The sequence below is a fragment of the Myotis yumanensis genome, unplaced genomic scaffold (genome assembly GCF_028538775.1).
Source record: "Myotis yumanensis isolate MYYU_CA2020_CCGP unplaced genomic scaffold, mMyoYum1.0.hap1 SCAF_9, whole genome shotgun sequence".
Lineage (NCBI taxonomy): Eukaryota > Metazoa > Chordata > Mammalia > Chiroptera > Vespertilionidae > Myotis > Myotis yumanensis.
In genome coordinates this window covers 79989222-80013491 of record NW_027223760.1, presented here as the reverse complement: position 1 = coordinate 80013491, position 24270 = coordinate 79989222, and the positions used below count along the sequence as shown (strand labels likewise).

Below are 24270 nucleotides of genomic sequence, written 5' to 3'. Positions count from 1 at the left end.
GTTACCTCCATCACAAGTCATGGGTGGAAATACTGGGTGGAAATGTGAGATCTTTCCATTAGAAAGTGCACTGGGGACTCTAGGATGGTCACAAAACGTTGGCTGAGATGACTTTAGAAAGCTAGCATGCTACTAGCCACGGTGTCAAGAGTTGTATTTTTTTAATTTCACTTTTTTCACTGTCAGGTTTATAAACTTCAGTGACTAACGATGAAGGTTTCTGATTCGTCTTCCATGTAGGATTTTGCTCATCCCTGGGGCTGCTTTTACACAGTGAGGGAGTGGCTTAGAGTTGCGTGTGCACTTCATTTGCTGTTGGAAGACGTGGGAAGAGGACTTAGCATTAGATTTCGACTTTCATGCCCTCCAGCCCTTTGGTGCCCCTCACAGTATTTCCACGTGATTCTCACCGTGCAGTGGGTCTCGGGGCACTAACCTCGCTGCGCCCTCTCACAGTCTCTCACTCTCCGCCCTCCTCTCTCCCGCTTGCTCTCCTTCCCGTGGTGGCCCTGGCGCTGCCAGGCTGGTGTGGACAGCAGTGTGGACATCCTTGATTGTCCTCTGACTGTAAGTCCCCAGCACCCTTATTGGCACCAAGCGAGCCCCTAGCTTTCCTTAGAGCCTGCCCACCCCGCCTGAGCCCCGGTCCTGACCCCCACCCCACGTCCTGCCTTCTCCCTGCTTTCTGTAAGTTTCTTTTAACCTGGAATTCGTGGCTGTGCTTCTGAATCCGGGTTGAGAGTCTTCTCCACTCGGCAAGAGTAGCAACACTAACTGCAATCCTTCAAAAAACCCACATCCCAGCGTCTTCCTGAATGTGAGCAGTATTTCCGTTTTTGAATGTTGGCAACAAGATTGTGTCCAATTATTAACTTTCCCCTGGGTGCCCACGTGTCAATCTTAAGAAAGGGCATCTGGGACTCCTTCCGTCTCAAAGTCACCGCAGACCCATGTGCCAGCCGGGGCCCCCAGCGCGACCCGCAGAACGCGGGCTGGTGGTGCCCAGTGTGGGCTCTGCGGCCGAGCATCTATCTGCCCAGGTGTCTGGACTTGGCTGGGACCCAGCCACTCATTCACTCGCACAGACCACTTTCGAGTGTCGGGGTGCGGATTTGCTCAGTTGAGAGGAGAAGTAAGACGTGGATCTTTAAAGTGATGCTTCTCCACCGTTGAAGCTCAGGGTGCAGGCCTATGAGTCACCTGTAGAGTCACGGAGCAGCGAGCCTCTCCCCCGGGGACCGTGCTTTCCCTCACAGAGCTCAGTGTGCATGCAGCACCACCTTTTCCTGGGAGGAAGAAGTGCCTTAAAAAAGAGAAAAGACTGCAGGCACCAGGGTCCCTTCCTTTGCTGTGGACATGGCCTTGTTTGCCAAACAGAACATTCAAAAAGTCACCTGAACACCCCTCCTCTGTGAGTCCCTTCTCCCCGAGAAATACTGCTGACGCCCCGTTAGGAGGCTCCCCGGGCCAGTCCTTTCGGAGCGTGTGGAAGCGGATCTGTCTAACCTCGGCGCTCATGGGGGTGCTTTCCGTCCACAGGAGATGGCCAATATTCTAGCCCAGAAGCAGCTGCGCTCCATCATCCTGACGGTGAGTCTCAGGAGCCGTGTCCGCGGGGTCGGGGAGGGGGCCGGTGCATTGTGTATCTCCTCCCGCGGCCTTAGTCCTGCTTCGTCCTGTGACTCGCTTCTGTGGGGAGACAGGAGGAACCAGAAAGCAGGCAGCAAGGCGCTTATGGAAGTGGAATGAACAAGGCTTCCCACGGGAATGGCCTCTCTGGGTGGAGGGAGGGGTCTCTGTGTGCAGGGGGAGCAGAGGGGCACGGGACATGCCCTGGCGCCTTGGCCCGCTAACCAAGGTGGTGTGCCTGAGCCGAGGGGACCATGCAGAGAGCTGAGGATGCCGCCACAGGGCGTTCCTGCTTGCGGGGGCGGGGGGGGGGGGGGGCGGGGAGACAGACGGTGCACATGCGCTGTAAGCGTGTTTGCCGGCGTCGCTTCCTACTCCTGCCGCTGACAGTGATCCCACTTCCGAATGGGGGAAAGTTCCAGAAGCAACACACACAGGCAAAGTACCCACCAGACCTGTGGTTAATTCACTGTGAGAGCTACAGGGAGACCCCACTGCCACCCCAGCGCAGTGAGTGAATTCCTGGGCATTGCTTCACTCGCCTGTTAACAACTGACAGTAAAATGCTTTAGAGAAAGAACATTCTGGCAGGAAGGGCCGGGGCCTCTCAGGGGGCAGGTTTATTACACTCACCAATTGTAGCTTTGCTACAACTTAGATGTAAGAAAATCGGGGATTCTGTGACTTAAAAGGTTTATGAGCCCGGCCGGTGTGGCTCAGTGGTTAAGCGCTGACCCATGAACCAGGAGGTCACATTTTGATTCCCAGTCAGGGCACATGCCCAGGTTGTGGGTTCCATCCCCAGTGTGGGGTGTGCAGGAGGCAGGCAATCGATGATTCTCTCTCATCATTGATGTTCCTCTCTCTCTCTCTCTCCCTCTCTCTGAAATCAATAAAAACATTTTTTAAAAAAAGGTTTATGAGTTTGAGCTTATACAGTTTCTAATGGGGAGCTAGCTGGAAATAAACACATCAGACCCTGAAATTTTACCATCATTTCCCTGGGCCCCTTTACAGAGAGAGACAGAAAAGGCGCCCATGGAGACTACGGAGTGTAAGTGTGACCAGAAACCTCGGTGGGAGAGAGGCCTTACGTGGAGGCTGTGAACATTTGAAAATGAGTCAAATAGCACGATCTCCTGAGGCCTTATCGGCTACTTGACTTTTAACTAGAGGCTGAAAGACGTGTGTGTGAGTGATTTCAGCGAGGAGTTCTGTAAGCCCGGCCACACACGCACACATGTGTGCACACGCACACACACACACACACACACACACACGCCCGTTCCAATACAGTGAGGCCATTAACAATTAAAAACCTTATGAGGGAAAACAAAATAAATATTCTAGAACCCAAAGCCCATAGTAATAAGTACAGTTTGTCATCGGGTTTGATGTTAAACATCCTGACTGTCTAGGATAAAGAGAAACATATGAGTGTAATTTTCATTGTTGGACCACAGAGGTACCCCCGTTCTTGAGGGATGACACACTTTCCCTCCTGGAACCGGAATCTGAACTGGGTGTCGCGGGGGCTTTAGAGTAGACGCCAGGTCCCAGAATGGCTTGTTGGAAATTTCGGGAGGTTTCCTAATACGGTAATTTTTCACACTGGCTCTCAATACCCGCGGAAGCTGTAATGCTGAGGCGCAGCTCAGTGAGGGTGTTTGGGGGCGGCGGGGAGAGGCAGGGCTAGAAGTGAGGAATGGAGGTCTCAGCCTGTGGTTGACATCGCTATGGTGCCAGGGATGGGGCGGGTGGAGTGACGGTAGCCCCCATGTTTCAAAGATCAGCTTACCTCAGCGGGATTTCTTCGGTGAGGCTGTGATGGACCAAAGCTCACGGTTGGCATTCTCTGCCAAGAAGCTGGCATGAAGACACTCTGGAGTTGCTACAAAAATAGATACAGTATCCACACACGTTAGCAGCCATACCCGTTGTCTTTTATTTTCAGTCATTGACATTCAGTAGTAGTTTGTATTGGTTTCATGTGTACAGCAAAGTGGTTAGGTAATCATATACATTGCAAAGTGATCCCCCAATATTTCCAGCCCCCACCTGGCACCATGCATAGTTATTCCAGTGTTATTGATTATATTCCCTATGCTCTTCATCACACCCCGGGACTGTTGTGTAACTACCATTTATACTTCTTATTCTCTTCACCTTTTTATCCAGCCCCCCAACCCCGCTCCCCGCGGGCAGCCATCAGTCTGTTCTCTGTATTGGAGTCTATTTCTATCTTGTTTGCCAGTTTATTTTGTCTTTTGGGTTCCACATACGAGTGAAGTCACATGGCATTCTCTTTCTCTGATTTCTTTCACTCAGCACAGTGCCCTCTAGGGCGATCCATGCTGTCTCAAGATTAGTACGGTGGTAAGATTAGACCACCTTCTTACACCGTATACAGAATAAACCCCAAATGGAGTAAAGACTTAATGTCAACACCCATGAACTTTGGGTATTGAATTATACTATGGATTCACATTCTGTTCTGGAGACTAAAGGATACGGGATTTTATTCCACTCTGCCATCCATTCCCTAGCTTCCCACCCCCTCAACCTCCATAATTTTGGGTCTGTCACTTCCTTCTGTTCCTCCCCCCACCCCTTCTTTAATTGGCTGTTTGGATGTGGTACTCAAGGCCAGGGTGTGGAGTTCAGTGCATGCCAAGCTGGGGCACCTGGAGAAAGTTCTTTCAGACAGCAAGACATGGCGGGGCCTCGCATACACCTGGTGCGAATGGTCGTCTCCCGACATTTGCCAGTCCTGTTTGAGGCAGCGCCGTGGTCTCTGCCAGAGAGGATGTATGTTAGGGCCCAGGGCTGAACCCCGTTTCAGACCCAGCTCCGGGGGGGGCGGGGGACAAAGGCCCACCTATTTAGGCTCATGCCATTCCTTTTGTACGTGTTCCCTTTGGTGCTGTTTCTAAGAGGAGGCGTCCTTTTACTGTCAGTTGTTAACAGGTGAGTGAAGCAATGCCCAGGAATTCACTCACTGCGCTGGGTGGCAGTGGGGTCTCCCTGTAGCTCTCACAGTGAATTAACCACAGGTCCAGTAGGTACTTTGCCTGTGTGTGTTGCTTCTGAAATTTTCCCCCATTCAGAAGCGGGACCACCTGTCAGCGGCAGGAGTAGGGAGCGTCGCTGGCAAACACGCTTACAGCGCATGTGCACCGTCTATCCCCCCGCTGCGAGCAGGAACGCTCTGTGGCGGCATCCTCAGCTCTCTGCATGGTCCCCTCGGCTCAGGCACACCGCCTTGGTTATAGGGCCACGTGTTGCCAGGGCATGTCCCGTGCCCCTCTGCTCCCCCTGCACACAACACAGCAGGTCTTTTCCCAGTTTCCGGCCTAAAGATCTAGGAGCCGTATTGGGCCCTGGAATGTAAAGGTGAGCTTCAAGGTCACCTGTGTCCTCTCCTTTCTTCTGAAGCATAGTCCCACCAAACTAGACCCCCCAGGCCTCCAAACGAAGACTTCTGAGGTTCTGCTTAGTGTAATGATGGGGGTTAACTTCTGAGGTTCTGCTTAGCGTAATGATGGGGTTAACTTCTGAGGTTCTGCCTGGCATAGTGATGGGGTTAACTTCTGAGGTTCTGCCTGGCATAGTGATGGGGTTAACTTCTGCTGTTTCCTTTTCTTTTCCCTTTGGGAATCCTCTCCCCAGCATGTCATCCGAGCGCAGCGGGCCATCAACAACGAAATGGCGCATCAGCTGTACGTGCTGCAGGTGCTCACCTTTAACCTCCTGGAGGACAGGATGATGACCAAGATGGACCCCCAGGACCAGGTGAGTGCTCACGGCCAGCAGCGCAGGCACACGGAGGTGAGAATGTGTCTTGGGCTACTCCGAAACCAGGAGATTTTAGACAATCATATGATTGACTTATTGACATCTCAAAACTTGGGGGAATGGATTGGAATTTCAGGTGAATCTAGGATCAGAACATAATGAATGGATTATTTCATTATGCATCAAGTACCTGCACATTCTTTCTTTCTTGGATCAGACAGCTTGACATCACGTGGCCATTGACCGTGGCCCTTGGCCCCCAGACCCTCAGTGTAATAGCTTTGGTCAAGTTCCCAGAAAACAGGGGCCACTAGGAACTCTGTGTGACCTGAGCCTGCAGGTGGAGGAAGTGGCTTCCATTCTCCACTGCTCAGTCTGGAGCTGGGGCCCCAGGTCACCTGCTTTCAGGGCTCGCACGGGTGCTGGATGGCTACCTGCTGTAGTTCTCCCCAGGCCTCTGGTGGTTGTGCACGGAAGGTCGGAAGGTCGTGTCGCCCGCCCTCCAGCAGGCCCTGGGGGACTTAGGGTGTGAGGCAGAGTCCAGGGAGCAGCGGGAGCCCTGCTGTGCACATGCTCGGCTTCAGCAGCTCTGGCAGGAAACACTCCTCCTCGGCATGGGCGGGCCCGATGGGTCACAGATGTGCCTGCCGTGTGAAGTGTGGAACCGCCTGGGCTTCCTGCGTGGCGCGGGGGCCATGCGGCTGAGCATGACGGAGAGGCTGGGAGGGCCTCCTCATGCGCCCCAGACTCTCAGCCAGGCCGGGCGCTCCTCTCAGAGGGGTGGGAGGGGACTGTCATTCACCACTTCCGGTGAAGGGGGCAAGGCATGTGAGTGCCAACAGCCTCCCTGTTAGAAACCCTGCCTTTTATTCATTTAGAATCTCTTTGTTATTATGGTAAAATATACATAAAATCGACCATTTTCACCATTTTATTTTATTTTAAAAAAATATTTTTACTGATTTCAGAGAGGAAGGGAGAGGGAGAGAGAGATAGAAACATCAGTGATGAGAGAGAATCATTGATTGGCTGCCTCCTGAATGCCCCACACCAGGGATCAAGCCTGCAACCCAGGCATGTGCCTTGACCAGGAATCAAACTGTGATCTCCTGGTTCATAGATCAATACTCAGTCACTCCGGCCAGGCCATCTTCCCCATGTTAAAGTGTTTCTGTCAACAAAGGCACTCTAAGTGGAGTTAGGGATCCCTCATCGTCGGAATACCGCTCATAAACACTGTGTACCTCTCACTGTGCTTCTACCAGTACGTTACCCCCGGGTTCTCCAAGGTGGCTTCCTCCAGTCACACGCCTTCCATCATGCTGGGGCTCCTTTAAGAACTCTAGATCCTGGATAGAAGTTCTCCCAGGGACTTGGCTGGGGGAGCATGTGGCAGAGAGCCAGGGCGGCCCCCCAGGGGAGCGGCAGGCGAGGAGGAGTGTGCAGAGCCCACACTCACAGCACCGATTTCTGTATCTGTCGCCGTTTCTCCTGGATGCGGTGATTCCAGGGGCCCTGGCGAACGCGAACGTACGTCATGCCCCACAATGAAAGTGGCTCTTTCCTCCTCTTCTCCCCCCAAACCCCACAGGCTCAGAGGGACATCATATTTGAACTTCGAAGAATCGCTTTTGACGCGGAGCCTGAGCCCAACGCGAGCAGCGGCAGCATGGAGAAGCGCAAGTCCATGTACACGCGGGACTACAAGAAACTCGGCTTCATCGTAAGTGCGCCCCGCCCGCGAGGCCCGTCCTCCCAGCCGTGGGCTGGCCTCAGCCGCCGCTGACGTCCCTCCGAGCGTGTGGTCCGCTTGCGCCTTAGAATCATTTTCACATTTTCCAGATGTTTTGCTGGTTTAAACAGGATCATGTGCAAATCTCTGCTGGCTGCAGCGACGTGGAATAACTTGCACAAGTGTGACTAATACTGAGCTTGTTTATCCAGCCCTGATTAAGTGTAGCCACGTGCGGTGAGCCCAGAGGCCTCGCGACCTCATTCAAGCTTCATGAGGCGCTTAGGGCTCTATCTGGAATGAAGGGGGCGGGGGGGTTGGCAACCGTGGGACAGAATCCCTGGGTTAGAGATTGGGTTACTCACACACATCATTTCTTATCAGAATCGGACTGAAATCTCCTGAAATTCAAGCACAAGAAAATTGATGTAACAGATAATTTCCTAAAAGTTTTGTCTTGCTGTGAATGCTAATAAGACATCTCTGAGATTTTTCTCTTTTCCAATCTGCAAATCAGAACTCAGCTTGAACCGAGTGTGAATCTGCCTCCCTCCCAAGTTTGCCACCATCACGTTTCTGTGTGGCCTTGAGCTGATTGAGCTCACATTCTGCAGGTGTGAAGTTGGGTTTCCATTTTGCTCTCCGTCATAAATGACAAAAAATGAGGTTTGGGCTCTAGTGATTATCAATCATCAGACATTATTTGATAACTGCAAGCACTGCTTCCTTGAATACACACACACACACACACACACACTGATGTTATACACATTGACGTCATGCTTTATGCATTGTTTGGGAAACCTCATCTTTCGTGGGAACGTTCTTTGCTTTTCATATCAGTTCACAGGTGCTGGTTTTCATTATGGAGCAGTTTTTCATTAGTTGGATGTATTACAGTTTCTTAGCCAAGCCCTTTTTCTGTGTTTCAATGCTTTGAAATTACGATCAAGTCTATAATGAACATTGTTGCTGCCCTTTTCTGCACGTCCATGAGCGTGCCATCAGGGTAAATGGGTGGGGCTGTCGTTTATACGGAACATAGTTATAAGGCTTCCGATGTTACCGGATTGCTTTGGCTATTTTCCACCTTAACCAGCAGTGGCTCAGAGTGACGATGTTTTTGAAACTCTCCGATGATATCTGTTAAACTTAAAAACACATCTAACAGTCTGAGTTACTGTTTTCATAGCGGCAGTCTGAGCGCATCTTTTCTCATCGGAATACTTGTCAAATGTTGCCTTCACCTCTGCAGCATGCTTGGCAGAAGTATTCCATTATTTCTGTTCCACCACATCCTTTCTCAGAGATGACATTACATTTGATCTTTTAGATGAATCTGTTACATTTTGGTCTTAGAGTTTAGCAACCAGTTTGTGACTGGTGGGCCGGGTGAGTTTCCTGTGCTGGGTGTGTGGGTGGCCCCGGCCCTGCTCACACCTACCTGCTTGTTGGCAGGGCCCGTTTTCCAGGGATTTAGCCAAGGGAATGTGGGTGGGGCTCACATTCGACCTCACCCCCAGTTCCTTCCAAGTTGCACCTTTGTGTGTTGAGCAAGGTGTGTCCAATCACCAGGGAAGCTTTGCAAACTCACCCCATCCTTCTTACCCTTAACTCTTATCATGGCCAGGGCATGTGCATTCCATTGCCCGAGTCAGTTCACCTGCCTCCTTCAGCTACACCCTGGATTTCCGGTGCGTTTAAACCACGTGGAAAAATGCAAAATTCCAGCTCTTTACACCGACTGCTTCTTAGCCCCAGATCATCTTGTCTCTACCCCAGTCCTGGTGGCTTTTGCAGGGGGGCAGCTGGATCCCAGAATGTTCAATGTCGTTTCTCCTCTGCCTGTGTGTGAGGGACAGAGAAGGAGGGACAAACTGGGTGGGACGCGGGCTGTCTCAGGGTCTGGGATTATTTCAGGTCCCTAAGGGTGTTCAGAGCGGGGGTGAGGTTGGAAGCCCCTCCTCCTCATCACGCCTGGCTCTGTGTGAAGTCACCAGTTCCGTGAGGCAGCTCGGGCAGCTCACGCGCCGTCACATGACTGTTCTTTCCCCACAGTCCCTGTTTCTTGGTCTTACTCTCAGCGTTCCCCGAGTGTTCTGTTTCATACGTGTTTTATGAAAAACAATGCATATTCTTAAAACTGGAAGTTCATTTGATGTACTTCTAAGGCCTTCACCACGTCTGAGGCCTCCTCTCTCAAAGCTTGAAAAGTGATTTTAGAAAAAGCAAAGACCTTGGGCAGAGAATGACCAAAAGAGCGTGTTGGTTTCCCTTATTCTTCCTTGGCCTTTTTTCAGTTTCATTGTTTAGTCTTTCCCGTTGAGCGAGTTGAGAAGTTGGAAAGATTAGTTAGCAATGGTTTCTAATCCCAGCGGCTCTGACCCACAGAGGTTTGTGCTGTTGAACAAGTGGGCCAACCAGAAATAGACAAGCCTCAGTGGAGGGAACTGCGGGCTGACGGCGCCACCTGGAGGCCACCCTGCAGAAGCGCTGGGAGCTGTTGGGCTCAGTGTCCTGTCACAAAAGCTCCCTGGGCAGAGCTCTGCTCTCACATCAGGAAGGGCCTGGCCTGCTAACTCCTCGCTGAGCTCCTCCCTGCCAGCTCCATCAGAAGCATCTGAGGTTGGGATAATCTTTGGAAATGTTAAATGACAAGTGTGGGGAGTCGAGTGGGCCCAGATTTTAATTCTGTCTTTCCTGCTTCCCCTTGTACTTTTATGTCGTGGAGACGGCTTTTCCCCTTAAATCTCATGAACCAACCTCTGCCAGCTTCACACTTTTCTCCTGCAGCTTCCTTTTTCCAAGGAGTGAGCTAACCCTGGGGACCCAAGATTTCAAAGCACCAGGAAAAAAAAATTAGGAAGAATTAATGCAGATTTACATTCAGATTTTTAAAGCGTTTTTCTACCTTTTTGAGTGACAGGAGATAACTACTCATCATTATGCAGGTATAATTATGCATCTTTACAGATGCAGTGCTTGCTGTCAGTCACTATGTTTTTTCTGCAAAACAGATGGCAGGGAATGAGGTGAGATGCGTATTTGTACATCGCTTCCTCCATCTCCATCCTGGCCCCTGGTCCCAGACCACAGAAGGAAGCATCTTGTCTAAATGCTACTAGAGTTCAGCCATCACCGTGACTGTGGCATCAGGATTGAGCTCGGGCCCTGGACTCAGGTTGCCCAGGGTTGATTTCTGCCTCTCCCACTCCCAGGCTGAGTGGCCTGGGCAAGTTACTTGACATTTTCATATCTCGGTTTCTTCATCTCTAAAATGGGCACAAAGGTTATCTTTATCACTAGGTTTGTTGTGTGGATTAAATTAGTAGAACCTTGTAAATCATACAGCACAGTGCCTGGCACCTAGGAAGCAGACTGTGAGTTCAGGTGATGATGATGTGACGGTTACTATTCATATTATTATTGGAACATTGCCCAGTGCCTGGTGACTCTGAGGCAGAGAGTGATGGGGGACTGTGGGAGCTGTCAGTGGCCCCAGGAGGATAGTGAGAAAGCATAGGGTTCAAGGGACCCTTAAAGAGGGAAGGAAGATGTATGCTTGGGAAACTGCAGGTACTTGTCCTGGCCAGTGCTGACGGGGAGAGAGAGGTGGAGCTGGCTTTGCGAGTGCAGAGTGAGGGGCAGATTACAGAGAATTTTACATTCAGAGGAGTTTGAAATATAGCCATCCCTCGTTATTCACTGAGTCCATATTTGCACATTCACCCACTCACTGAAATGTATTTGTAACCCACAGGTCAGGTGTTGGTGCTGTCATGGTCGTTTGCAGGCACGCGCAGAGTGGCAGACAATGTGAGTTGCCCGACAGGCACACGAGGTCGGACAAGACGACACTCTGCCTTCGTGTCTCAGCTCTCCCATGTCCTCCTCACAGTCCGGCCAGGGCCACGTTGTTGGGAGTTTGGTGCTCAGGGTTGGTGATGGTGCAGTTTGGTCCTCAAGCCTCATGCTGAAGCGCTGACCAGTGCCCTGAGTGCCCAGGGCTGTGCAGTACCTAGTGGAGAAACTGTGTTAGGTGAGCTGAGTTCAGACGTGAGTTACAGCGCCGTTGCCTTGAGGTCAATGTTTATGAATCAACAACATATGGTCAGGAATGGGCCTTTGTGGAGAAACCCGTGTAAAACCAGGTCTGCACTGATCTGTTGACGGAAATCTGTGACTGGAGGCTCCGAGGGCCCAGCCTTGTCCTTCCCCCCCGGAAGTGGTGCCCCAGGGCCGATCATGCAGGGTGATGGTGACTTCGTAGAGCGTGGCTGCAGGAAACAGGAGACTGGGCTGCATTTGCCGTCCCTGGGAGCTCTCGGGAAGGGGTAAGCCATGGGGAAGAGGATCGGACTGTCCTAGGACCCAGCCACGTGTCCTGTTTGTGACAAGTGGGGAAGAATAAGCCAACTTCACTGGCTCTCAGGCACGTGGGACGTGAGAGACTGCCTGCCAATCATTGGCATGGCTCAGGGCAGTCCGAGTTATTGTTCTACAATGAAAGTTTCTTTAAAATCACTCCACACAGAAGAGAACTCAGCTTGTAGTGGGTGTGGCTTATATTTCTGCATTACTGCTATCAGAACTTTCTCATAATGTCTTGTCACTAAGAATGAGATTTGCTTTCTTGAAGTCCAAAGACAGCATCTATAATAAAAGCGTAATATGCTAATTAGACCGGACATCCTTCCGGGGTCCTTCCTTCTGGACAAAGCCGCAGTGGGCGGGGGCCGGGGCCGGAGCCAAGGCCCTTGCACTAATTTCGTGCATCAGGCCTTTAGTTAGTAAGAATCTAGAATCTGTGTATGTGGATCACAGAGAGTAAAATATGAATTTTACCTCATTTGAATAGTGTCCCTCTGCTGCTTGCCCCCTCCCCATTCACAACAAGACGTTTCTGGAAACCACAGAGTAAAGAAGATTTTTAATAAAATAAATTACTTTTCCCCACACAAATGGTTTAATAATCCAGATAGTATTCAAACCAAGCACTTTGCTTTCGAACAGTTAAAACCTGACCCATAAACAGTAGTTCATGGAAGCAAAAGGGCATCGAACTTTTTTAAACGGTCACTCACTGAAATTCTCTGAGTTCTAGCTCCACAATTAGAAGGGCTCAGTGTGGGCTGGGGGCTCTGCCAGGAAGCTCTGGCCAGTCGTAGCCAGTGTGCCCAGCCCAGCCATCCCTTCCAGGGACCGTTGGGGGCATTTGGTGAAGGATTAGTAGTGACCGAGACCCCTGCACGGGGCAGTCCCCATGAACTCATGTGCCTGTTCCCGGAACCGGATCTTCTATTTTCTGCCTCATTTTTGCTGTGCTCTGGTACTATCTGATCGGACACCCCCGTCCCTGTCTGAGATACAAAGCCCAGGTCCTAATCTCTTCTAGTCTTGCTCCATCCCTGTGTAATGGGGAGAAATCCCAGTCATTAGTGAAGCTGGAGCAGAATCAGCCACCAGATGGCGCCAAACCACAGGCATTGGCTTCCAACCAGACCCGCTGAGCTCAGAGGACCTGCCAGGGTGACACCCAGTTAGTTACCTTACAGTCAGGCTGATCAGCCAGCAGAGGGTGAAGTTGTAGGAAGAAGACAGGGGCCTAGGGAGTCCCGCAGGGGGCTCGGTAGCCTCCACCCAGGCCCACGGGGGCGGGGAGCATCTGCAATGTCCAGCGGGCCTCCCTGCTAAGTGAGACGTGCCTGCTGCTCTTGGCTGATGAGTTGCTACCTCGTCCCCACATCTCCTGGCTCGTCTGAAGTTACCTTTCCCCAGGCTGTCCTGACAGTCCTGTATATGGGGCATCATCTGTGCACCTGGTGCTTTCTCCTGTTGTAACATGGAAACACAGGGAAGAACACACCGGAACAGGGAAATCCACATGAATATGGACAGTAGAGACCATCACATTTGGGGGGGTTACAAGATGCACAATGATATTAGGTGACGGCAGTGACCTGGAGGGAAGGAGTGGTGATGGCGTCTAAGGGAACTGGCGTTGTGGGGACGGACATGGACCACGCTGTCTGGGGAAATCAGCTGATTCTTGATGTGTATTTCCCGTAAGTAGATCTTTGAGAAGCATGTTCAGCTCTGTTCTCTCAGCACCCACTGCTGGAGCTCTGTGTTCAGAGGTGTCGTTGAGACTGCTGTCCTGATGGTGGGGGTACTCGAGCCTCTTGAGCGTTTTTTCCTTTCATCTCTGCCTTTCCTTTCCTCGAGCCAGAAAGCACTTTCTGTTGGCGGCTCCACCTGGATACAACCCTCCGCGGTGCCCCGGGCCGGGCGGGGGCAGAACCCAAGCTCGAGAGCAGGTCTGGGCCCAGGTGCCCGGTGGGCTATGAACATGGCCGGCGCTTCTTCCTATGCTTTGCGGCTGCTGCCCGGCCTCGGGGCTCTGCCCTGGTGAGCCCATGTCCCATGTCTGAGGAACCGGGGGTCATGCTGGCTCCTCTGGGCCTCGGGCAGGAGGAGCAGCGGCCGGTTCAGGACCCAGGAAGGACACGGTCACCTGCATGTGTCCACAGCCATCCACCAGCTCCACGGGAGGGGGCCGCCTTCTGCTTTATCCTCTTCCCTGAGCCTCTTCGTTCTTTTCCTTTCCCCCCAAGTAGTCGCCGTTGGGCAGTGCGTTCATGGCTCTGCATTCGGTGACGTGGCCTCGGGCGAGGAGGTGTCAGCAGGCAGCGCACCTGGACCAGACGGTCTGGGTCTGGGAGGAAGGAGGCACTGAGCTGGGCGCTGGCTTCAGGGCGTGGGTCTCTAATTCTGGGCCTGGCATTTCGTCTGTGTAGGAAGACTGTCAAAACCTCCCCCAGAGGAAGGGACAGGCACGTCTGAGAATAGCGCGGTTATGCAAGAACTGTCCCTACGGAGCCATCTTGGTGCACTCCCTGGCATGTGCGTTTTGAAGGGGAGCGGCAGAGGCTGGCAGCTCTCCGCAAACCTGGGGAACCTGCAGACTCTCCAGGGTGAGATGACTCGCTCCTGGGATGGTTCCAGGACAACTTGGAAGGGAAAGGGGTGCCTCCTAACCCTTGGCCTTTTCAGTATTCTTGCCCCTCGTCAAGTGCTTACCTAACTTTCCAACAAGATTTCTTTCTGCTGACCCATGGAACTCATCTCTGTTTTGAGAGGAGAGGGTATCCTGAAGGACCAAAGCAAAGACACAGGAAGCTGCAGGCAGACCTGGGACCCCACGCCCCACCGGCCCACGCAGCCTCTGTTTAGCACATTTCCTCTGCGGCTTTTCCCAGAATTCTGCTCCTTACCTGGCTGAGGTGGGACGATCAATTTCTTATCACTTCCAGGTGTCATCAGCAAACCTCAATAAAGTCATGGGTAGTGGCTACATCTCATTAAGTGATGGAACTATAATTCACTTAGGCGTCCTTCTGCATTCATAAGGATTTAAAAACATATATTACAAAATGATTCAATGAACATATTGTGTAGAACTATTTGTCCCCATTTAGGATTATTTCCTTAGCAGAGATAATTAGGCTCCTGTCAAAACATAAGGACATTTTTGAAACCCTCATTTATAGTTTTGTTTATTTGCACTTTCTATTTTAAAATTCTTCCTGCTTTCCACGAATTGGGTTATTATTCATGTTGTTTCTAACCACCTTATTTGAATTTTTGTGTTTTTTAAATGAAGGATTCTAATTCTGAGAGTAGGACATACTTGTTGCACAGAATTGGGAAATGTAGATAACCAAGATGACTTCGATAAAAGCCAGCCTTATTCCCTTATGGATATGAAATGTTGGTATGGTATTGGTGCTTATCTTTTCAGATATTTTCTAGTGATTTGTGATGGACTGAAACATATTTAGAAGTGCCAACAGAAGCAGGTTGGTTTGGGTGAATGTTTGAGTCTGGGTTTGCTGTAATGTTAACCTATAGGAAGTATGGTTTCCCGGGCTGTTTTAGGGTCGTTGCCTTCACTGAGCAATTCATAGGGACCTGTATCGACAGGTGTCTGTAGTTGTAATACTAGTGCCTGGAGTCAGACCAACTCAGTGGCCACAGAGAGTATCCAAACTCCGTCTCCCCACATCTTTGATCTCTGAACCACACATACATAGAGCAGACTCAAAGCAACCAAGCTAGACAAGAGGCCTGAACAGCAGCCCAGACACAGTTTGCAGTTTAAGGCCAGTCAAGAAAACTACCTGATAAAACAAAGAAACAACGCTCATCAGAGAAAAACAAGAGAATCCAGAATCTCCACAGCTTCACGTTCATCATGTCCGGAACACAACCCCCAACCTCCTAAAAGATGAAGAATGAAGAAAAAAATATATCAGATCCAACTCCAAGATGAACCAGGCATTGAAACTATTGCACAAGGAGTTTAAAACAACCAAGAAAACTACCCACAATGAAAAAAGGCAAACTGTGTTTTTAACGAAGGAAATCTTAGCAGGAAAAATTAGAACTCTTAGTAGGGAAATAAACGCTATAGGAAAGAACCAAGTGGAAATTCTAGAAATGGAAAATACAGTTTCTGAAATTCCCACTATATATAACCTTTTGTAAATGTATTATTACTAGTATTACATATAAGAACAAAGGTGAGGGCCCGGCCAGTGTGGCTCAGTAGTTGAGCATCCACCCATGAACCAGGAGGTCAAGGTTTGATTCCCAGTCAGGACACATGCCCAGGTTTCGGGGTCAATCTCCAGTAGGGGGTATGCAGGAGGCAACTGATCAATGATTCCCTCTCATGATGTTTCCATCCCTCTCTCCCTCTCCCTTCCTCTCTCTAATCAATAAAAACATATTTTTTAAGAAGAGCAAAGGTGAGGCATTTTGCTCTCATTTTCTTACACCTTTATTGATGGCATAGAAGCTGATAGGGAAATTCCACCCATCTTTTCATCTTCACCCCTTACTCTCCTTACCCTTGAGGGAAGACACGGTTCTGGAGTGGGAGTGTCCAGCTCGGCCCCGGGCCTTCTCTCTCTTCCGTGCAACGCCTGCACTTTATGTGCATTTTCACGGCCACTTTCCACAGAGCAGATTCCAGTTCCCTCCTTACTTATCTCTCCCCTGACGGCTCCTCATTCAGGTCAGCTTCTAGGTCTTCCCGGTCTCCTTCCCTCGCAGGAGTTGGATGAAGGAGTCCTGAGTAAATGAAGCGTTTGAGTCCTGTCCCCATTGCTGCCCTAAACCCCCCCCCCCCCCCCCCGCCCCGTCCTTTTCTCCTAATTGTCCTGTCTGCATGGCTAATGCTGTAGGTGATCTGTAAGACATGACACTGATTTCCGAAGCAACTGATTTACCGGGGACACTGGCAGAGTATCGGCCATTGGGCCTTCTAGTCAGGCTTTCTCTGTGTGAGACACACTTAATGGCTGTAGAAATGAGAGTGCCCATCCCTGTACACAGGCCTGTCCTTCCTCCTGGGCCCCTCCCTCCTGTGCTGGTGCCGTATGCCACGCCAGCAACTTCCCTTTGTTAGTCCTCCTGGGCAGTCTGTGCGTGTCCATTTCTGACACACTCCCTTTCACGTGGGGCCATAGATGTGTGTCCGCACACTGGCCGCTTGCCCACATGCAGCCCGTTCGTTGTATTCTAAACCCAGCTTCCGTGTGGTGGCCCTTCACCACATTTATTTTGTGGAGCTTTGAAGGAAAATAAAAAGAATGTATCCTCAGTGTGAGCCTCTTTCTGGATCCCCACCCCAGAGGGAGAGAACGAGGGGTGCTGCGTGTATGTGTCCTAGGCCAGGGCCTCTCCTTGGCTGTGACATGCTCTCTTCGTCCCATTTCACAGGCAGCTTGTGACATAGATGTGCCCCCTACCGACCCCCCCCCCCCCCGGTTTCACGTCTGAAGATGCTGAGGGTGAATACTGAGGTGGCACTGGGATTCGGTGGTGATCTTGTCTCGTGCCCAAGCTGCTGTGGTTTGGGGCGGAGATGAAGGAACTCGGGAGTGCAGATGAGAAGGGGGGCCAGAGCAAGAGAGCTTGAGCTGCCTGGGGAATGACTTTTAACCTTTCCCACGGTGAAGGCGCATGGGGCTCCCCTGTTAGACACCCCCCGCCTGTGGCCCAAGGGCTGTTAGACGCTGCCTCCTTCCCTCTCACTCGCAGGGAGCACTGGAGGGCAGTAGCTATGGGATTGTTACATGAGTTGACCCTACAGGGTTGGCCAGTGTGTAAAACACACCCGTGCATGAGACGCATGGCCCATGTTAACTACCTGGAGGCTGAGAAGCTCCTCTGTACTGTGCTGCGCTGCTTGCCTCACCCCCACCAGGGGGCAGCATCTTCACACAGTTTCCTACCTACTGGCCATGGGGGAATGAATGGGCAGTGCCTCCTCAAAGCTCAGACCAAACCCTGTCACTCTTCACCTCTTACCCTCTGAGCCTGGCCACCCAGTCTTCACTGAGCAAAGTGAATGCAAACCAGTGTTCAGCGGTTCTTTTTGTTGGAGGAGGAGGGCAGTGAGGGAGGACCTGCACCTTCTATGTTGGCCTCATATGAAAATACTGGTACTTCATGTGAACAGATGTGTTGTGTGTATGCAGAGGTCTTTCTGCTACTTGCCAGGGCTGCGATGCTCAGTGTATGTCTCAGCCACAAATTAAACCTCATTTTCCTAAAGAAACAAGGGCGCTGATTGGAAAGCTCTTTACGTAAGACCTGCCATCCAGAGTGCTGACTTCAGTCAGCTGACCTGCCTTCACACCCCAGTGTAGGCTCTGCTGGGCTGTGTGACCTCGGGCAAATGACATAACCTCTCTGTACACCACATCCTCCCTGCAGCGCAAGGGTTAACATGCATTCCTGCTTTCTTTCATCCAACAGACGGGTTCTGAGGATTCCTTCACAGGTGGGACTTGGCATGGTGCTCTGGGTGCCATGCTCTCCATGTATGCCTCCCAGGTCAGCTTCCTGTCGATGGCCTCTAGCTCCTGTAAGGTTGTGTTTCTCTCAGAGCCATGGCCGACCCAGGGTAATAAACCTAGGAGACAGAGTTGAGATTATTGAAGCTGTGAAGAGTGACTTAGGAGTCATCCCCAGCGTCTTGGGGACCAGCCACCCCGAGGCGGTGAGGCTAAGTGAGGCCACTCACAGTGAGAGGCTGCAGGATCCGGGGCTGCCCGTACGCTGTCCTGATGGAACGAGGCTGCAGACGCGGGCGCTGTGGGCGTGATTTCAGGGACCGCCTCGGCGTCTCCGGCGGACATGGTTCCGTGGCGGGAAGCTGGCTTCCATCTCACTGTGGTGCTGACCTCTCCTCGCCGTGGAATTAACAGGCCGTCCCCACGGAGGGAGTGCCGTTCCCGGGCCGGCGCCTAGAGCGTGTCTCACCCAGGGGACCTGGGGGGCATGGGGTAGGCCCGAGTGCCTGTGACATTTAAGCTCAGTTGCCTGGTGCTGGATCATGAAAACTCCAACGTGGTCCCCAGACAGCTGCTCAGACAGATGGCCGATGGGCTCCGAGGCGCAGGCTGACGTGTCCACAGCCCAGGGGCAAACTGACCCCTTTCTCTTCACTCCAGCATCTGGGCTGGCTGTTTAGGGAAAAAGAAAAACACATTTTAATTCGTTTTCCAGCCAAAGCTACTGTGGGGCTCGATTTTTGCTGGTTAAACTAAACATCTACATAGATTTCCCCCAACCCCAAGCCCCTTGAACAAGATCCCAGTGGACCCCGTCCTTCTCATGGCTTCCTGTTGTATATGGACGAACAAAAACCAAGCTGACGGACAGATACTCGTAGGCAAAAGAAGTGGGAGGGGATTGAGCATGGAATGGATAATACTCATTTGCTTGAGATGCATAAAATAAATCGAATGGGGAGGGGTACGGATTTAACACCTGCCCCCAATCATGGTTTCCTTTACTAATTAAGGAAGTCAGCGCGGTGGGTCAGACAGCAGCGGGCTGAGCGTCAGCGACCTGCCAGTAGTCACTCAGGTGTGGCGCAGACACAAGCCAGATGGCTGAGTTTCACCAGAAGACGGGCAGACAGGACCCTGCTGTCAGTTAGTGATCCCGGAGTCCCAGGAGGCTGGGCCAGGCCGCTGCTGGGGCTCATCTTCCTTCAGCAGGAAAGCCCTCAGAGCAGGTGCTGAGTTGTGCACTTGGGTTTGGGGTGGGGTTCTCAGATGAGCCCACAGGAGAGAGAGGCCCCTGTAAGAGGAAAGCTTTCTCTTCTCTAAACAAGTCTGGGGTTTAACAAGCCGTCAATGAAGAAGGAGCTGCCTCCATAGCTCACTATTGTAAATAACGGGGCCTTGGGCTTCCCTTCCTGCCTGATGAAGTTGTGAGCGGGTAGGGAGAGGAATAGGCTGGTCTTGGTGCTGCCTTGCGGATACAGGTCAGAGAGGAAATGAAAGGAGGGATGCATTACAGTGTCTCACTCGGTCTTTCTTATGCAAAAAGAAGTGCCAGGAAAGCACTTACTCCATATTGAGAGTCAAGTTCTTCTCCAAAATATCCCAAGTGGCTCAGAAGAGGATTTCAGCATGAAACGCTCTTTGTTTTTAATTAAAATATAGAAAATTCTCTCTCCCCTCAAATCCTTTATGCAGTTTTAAAGGAGAGGAGACATGGAAAGGAAGTCTGCAGGAAAAGCCATCTGAAATTAAAGCTCTCCACATGCAGTAGGCTTCTCTCTTCCTCTGGATAGTGTCCTCGCTCTAAGTCCCAGAAACTCAGCTCCCTCTTTGAGAAGTTTCTTACAGTCTGGGCGTTGTCCAATGAATGACTTGTCCCTTCTGTGGTGAAAATGCGTTTTCCTGAATGATGAGTTTTTTATTTAAACCATATCTTCACCGAAATATTGAATGGATAATAGTGCAAAATTCAAAAGATACAAAGGGAAAAAAAAATGATACTGTTCCCTTCACCCTTTCTCCTCCCCCAGAAGCTAACACTCTTCCCAGTTTCCTGATTTTTAGGCTTTGCTTTGGATCCGGTTGGGCTCAGGAGCCGAGTTGCTCTGTGTAGCTTGTGATGTTCAGTGCTCTTCCTTGCTTCCCATGGGCATGAAGCGTGTCGGAGGAGAAAGCAGGTGTGTGTGTGTAGTGAGGAAGGAAGGGCTTACATGTAGCCAATGACACACGCTTACGTAGACGTCTCCTGGGCAAGCTTCCTGCCACTGTAGCTACGTCTGTGCCCAAATTTCACCATCTGAGATGCCAATGATGGTGAGCACACATTTTATGTACAACTAAAAATCAGAAAACCAAAACTTCCTATTATTTAAGTGTTTTAAAAATATTTTACTGCCGAAACCGGTTTGGCTCAGTGGATAGAGCGTCGGCCTGCGGACTCAAAGGTCCCAGGTTCGATTCCGGTCAAGGGCATGTACTGGGTTGCGGGCACATCCCCAGTGGGGGATGTGCAGGAGGCGGCTGATCGATGTTTCTCTCTCATCGATGTTTCTAACTCTCTATCTCTCTCCCTTCCACTCTGTGAAAAATCAATAAAATATATTTAAAAAAAAAATTTACTTATTAAATGAGCTCTGCTGGACTTCATGGTACCTCATGTCACACTTGTAAATACATGGAAAGAAGGAGCCAGGCAGTACATTGGGTAAGTCTCACTTCTGAACCGTCTACCCATGAAGCCAGGCCCTTCCGGGTCACGTGCACCTCACCTCCTCAGGGTCTGTGTTTTGGCAAACTATTTGGTGACACGGTTTAAAAAGAACCTGAAAAGGAATGATGAGCCCTTGGTGCTGAGCTCCTAGTGGCCCCACTGCCCCACTTTGCAGACTTAACACTTGGAGCACCGCCGGCCTGGGGAGGAGTGACCCGGCCTGGTTGGCCCCCACCCCAGACCCATAGCTACCCACACCCATCGTGTTGGGGTGAACAACTGCTCTCCTGTTGTCTCAGGGTTTTATTCCAGATCCTGATACTCATTCTGCTTGTGTGATGCTGGTGTGTTTCAGAAAAATTGATTGGGGTGAAATGGGTCAATAAGATTATATGGGTGTCTGCCCTCTCAAAAGAAAATTACTTTGTGATTGATGTCTGGCTGAGAACAATTGAAAGATGCTATTAATTGTGAAATTCGACCCGAATTTAGAACTGTTAGGACAGCGGTTCTCAACCTGTGGGTCGCGACAACTTTGGCGGTCGAACGACCCTTTCACAGGGGTCACCTAAGACCATCCTGCCTATCAGATATTTACATTACGATTCATAACAGTAGCAAAATTACAGTGATGAAGTAGAAATGAAAATAATTTTATGGTTGAGTCACAACATGAGGAACTGTATTTAAAGGGCCAGAAGGCTGAGAACCACTGCGTTAGGATATGAAGACCAGTGCACCTTAGAATGGATGCCAGATGAAATAGTAACTCTGAATCTCCTTAACTAACTGGGCTTTCTAGAACTGCTCACCTTCCAGGTGAGAGCCATCCTGAGATTGTGGACGGCTGCAGGGCTCACCCTCAGAACCCTAAGCTGTGACACTCAGCGCTGAGACTTTGAAACGTCTCAGATGCCTAAGTACGAACCTCCCTTCTTCAGCGTGCTCACACATGTGGACATACATTCTTTATCACATACCCAAAGGCGGTCAGCTGGAGTATGTGCGCGGTGCGTTAAAAAGACGAATGCGTCAGCTCTTTGGTTTACTCTAAGAAATGCAGAATTAAGATTCAAGGTTGATCTTTTAACTACAAAAGGGAGAACAACCAAAAAATCTGTAGTTGCAATCCAACATGGCTCAAGTCACAGCTGTTTTTTCCTTTATTTGAAATGTGTAGTCAGTAGGTCCCTAAGGAAAATTACTCAGCCCTGGCCAGTCTCAGTTGGTTAGCACATTCTCCCAGCACCAAGGTACACACTTGATCCCTGGACAGAGCACACATAAGAATCAATCAATGAGTGCATAAATAAGTGCAACAACTAAATCTCAATCTCTCTCTCTCTCTCTCTCTCTCTCACTCTCACTCTCTCTCTCTCTTTCTCTCAAACCAATTTAAAATATTACTCAAAAGTGGAGGAAATAAAGTAAAATGCCTGGTGGCGCATCCACTCAATGTCATTTTGGAACAAATAAAAATATAGTTCTTACCAAGGATTACTCAATTCTCCAGGAATTAAGTCATGTTGGACTTGGTTTTTCACTGTTATTCGAGCCTAGACCCTGGGAAGGGATGGTTCGCGTGTAGATTTTTCCCTGGTAGATGGTCCAGTAGGAAGCTCATTTCAAATGGTGCAGTGCTCTGAGGCACAGCAGCCAGCTGTGTAAGCAACCCAGGGATTTCATCCTAAAATTGTTGTTTGCAGATGCTGGTGATTTCTTCCTTACAGAGCTGAGTAAATCTTCACCTGTGATTATTCCCTAAGAGCCCTACTTTTTGAGTTGTGCTTTTACATTTTTGAAAATTTTACTTTGCCAGGGTTTAAATTTCTGAAGTGAAGCAGAGCTCCGACCAGTCATTCTGAGATGTGGTTGTGGACGGACGAGGGTGCTCGGTGGTTGTGCATAGTAACCTGAGGGCATGGTGATGCATGTTGGCCAAGTTCAAAGGCGGATCCCTGAGGCTGTACCTGAGTTATCCTTTGACAGGTGATTCCAGGGTGATCAGCAAATGATTCTACGTTCGGATGAGACAGTTCTGGGAGTTGGAGCGGGGCTTGTGTACGGAATTGTGGGATGCCAGGTGGAGCTGGAATTGGGTTCAGATCATGAACAGCCTGGGGGTGTAGGGGGGCCTTGTGGGCACAGATGTTTGTGTCTCCCCCTAAGTGCCAAGGGTGGGGTCTTCTAAGTTCTCCACCATCTGGGTAGTGGGTCCCTGGAGTCACCCCCCTTGTCCTTCAGGGAATATCTTAGTTCAAATTACCCTCCCATTTCCCAATCATTCTTTCCCTAGAACAATCCTTCATGCATCAGCCACATCCCCCCCCCCGCTCCCCCCTCCCCCCGCTCCTTTCTTCTCTCTGACTCTCCATCCAGTAACAAGTACTCCCTTGACTTGGGAGTATGGAAGATGACATCATTTTATGCTGAGATATATATTTATTTGATTACTTTAAGTCTTTCTGTAATGCCTTGGTGGGCAGCAGCTTCACAGCCAATGCCAGTCAATGAAACACACACCGATGGGTGGAGAAAAAACTCCGTGTATTTACACATCGCATTGATCAACTTACCTAGTGCACCGAAGCCGTCTTCCCAAGATGGTAATTAAAGTATTTCCTCTCTGAAGTGGTTTAGGGTCACCGATTTTGCATTAACAGAATATTCCAAATGCTGCATTAGCTTATGTAACTCAGTACCTGGAAGTCAGGTGAAATGTTGCTGAATGTATAAAAGAGCGAAAAATGAGAGATGCTACTGAATCTTGTTTGCCAGAGTCTTTATTAATAGAACAAGTTACTGTCTGGGACGGGACTAAAATTGTCCATGTTTCAGTGCAGGCAGATGCAGGAGGCAGACTATCCCCAGGGTCTTCTGCTGACTTTTGATTCTTTTTTTCCCTCCAGTATGTTTTTTTTTAATTTTATTTTTGAGAGAAAGAAGCAGGAGAGAGAGAGAGAGAGAGAGAGAGACAGAGACATTGATTGGCTGCCTCCTGCATGCCCCTTACTGGGGATCGAGCCCACAACCCGGCATGTGCCCTGAGAATTGAACCGACCGCCTCTCGGTGCATGGGACAACCAGGTGAACCACACCACCCGCCAGGGCAACTTTTGCTTCTTTAATTAGTTGTTGTCTGGTCTCGGGTGGGGAGACAGTTGAGGAAGGAGCCCCTTAGCCCAGTGCTGGTGAGTTCTGTGAGTAAGTCTAGGCTGAGAGGGGCCTAAGGAACTTGATCTTTGGGGCCTGAGAGAAAGCCAAACTTCAAACTGATGACACCAGGAGCCTGGGAACTCAAGGCCAGCCTTTGTCCTGAGGGGAGCCGGGCCTAGACTCAGGACCAGGGCTGCTGAGCTGGGAGCTTTGCGGATGGAGCAGGAGGCCCCGCCGGAGGGTGATTGCCCCGGGGCTCACCTGGGGCCTGGCTCTGTTCACAGTGTTTTCTCTCCACCTTCCCTGCTGATGTTCACAGCAGGCCAGTGAGAGAGGCAATACCTGCACAGGGTTGCAGGCAAAGAAGTGGCTTCAGAAAGGCG

At 50.5% G+C, this 24270-nt stretch overlaps 1 protein-coding gene across 3 annotated transcripts in view; it reads left to right on the top strand.

Moving 5' to 3' along the window:
* ELMO1 (engulfment and cell motility 1) overlaps nt 1-24270 on the top strand; it is a 401514-nt gene that overhangs the window by 172785 nt on the left and 204459 nt on the right. For 2 of the 3 annotated variants that reach the window (XM_070424794.1, XM_070424793.1), the window contains exons 11-14: nt 523-567; nt 1540-1590; nt 5299-5421; nt 7016-7147. In XM_070424794.1, the coding sequence (XP_070280895.1) occupies nt 523-567; nt 1540-1590; nt 5299-5421; nt 7016-7147 (351 nt within the window). The remainder of the gene's footprint in view (nt 1-522; nt 568-1539; nt 1591-5298; nt 5422-7015; nt 7148-24270) is intronic. The other variant, XM_070424795.1, reaches the window with a different exon arrangement.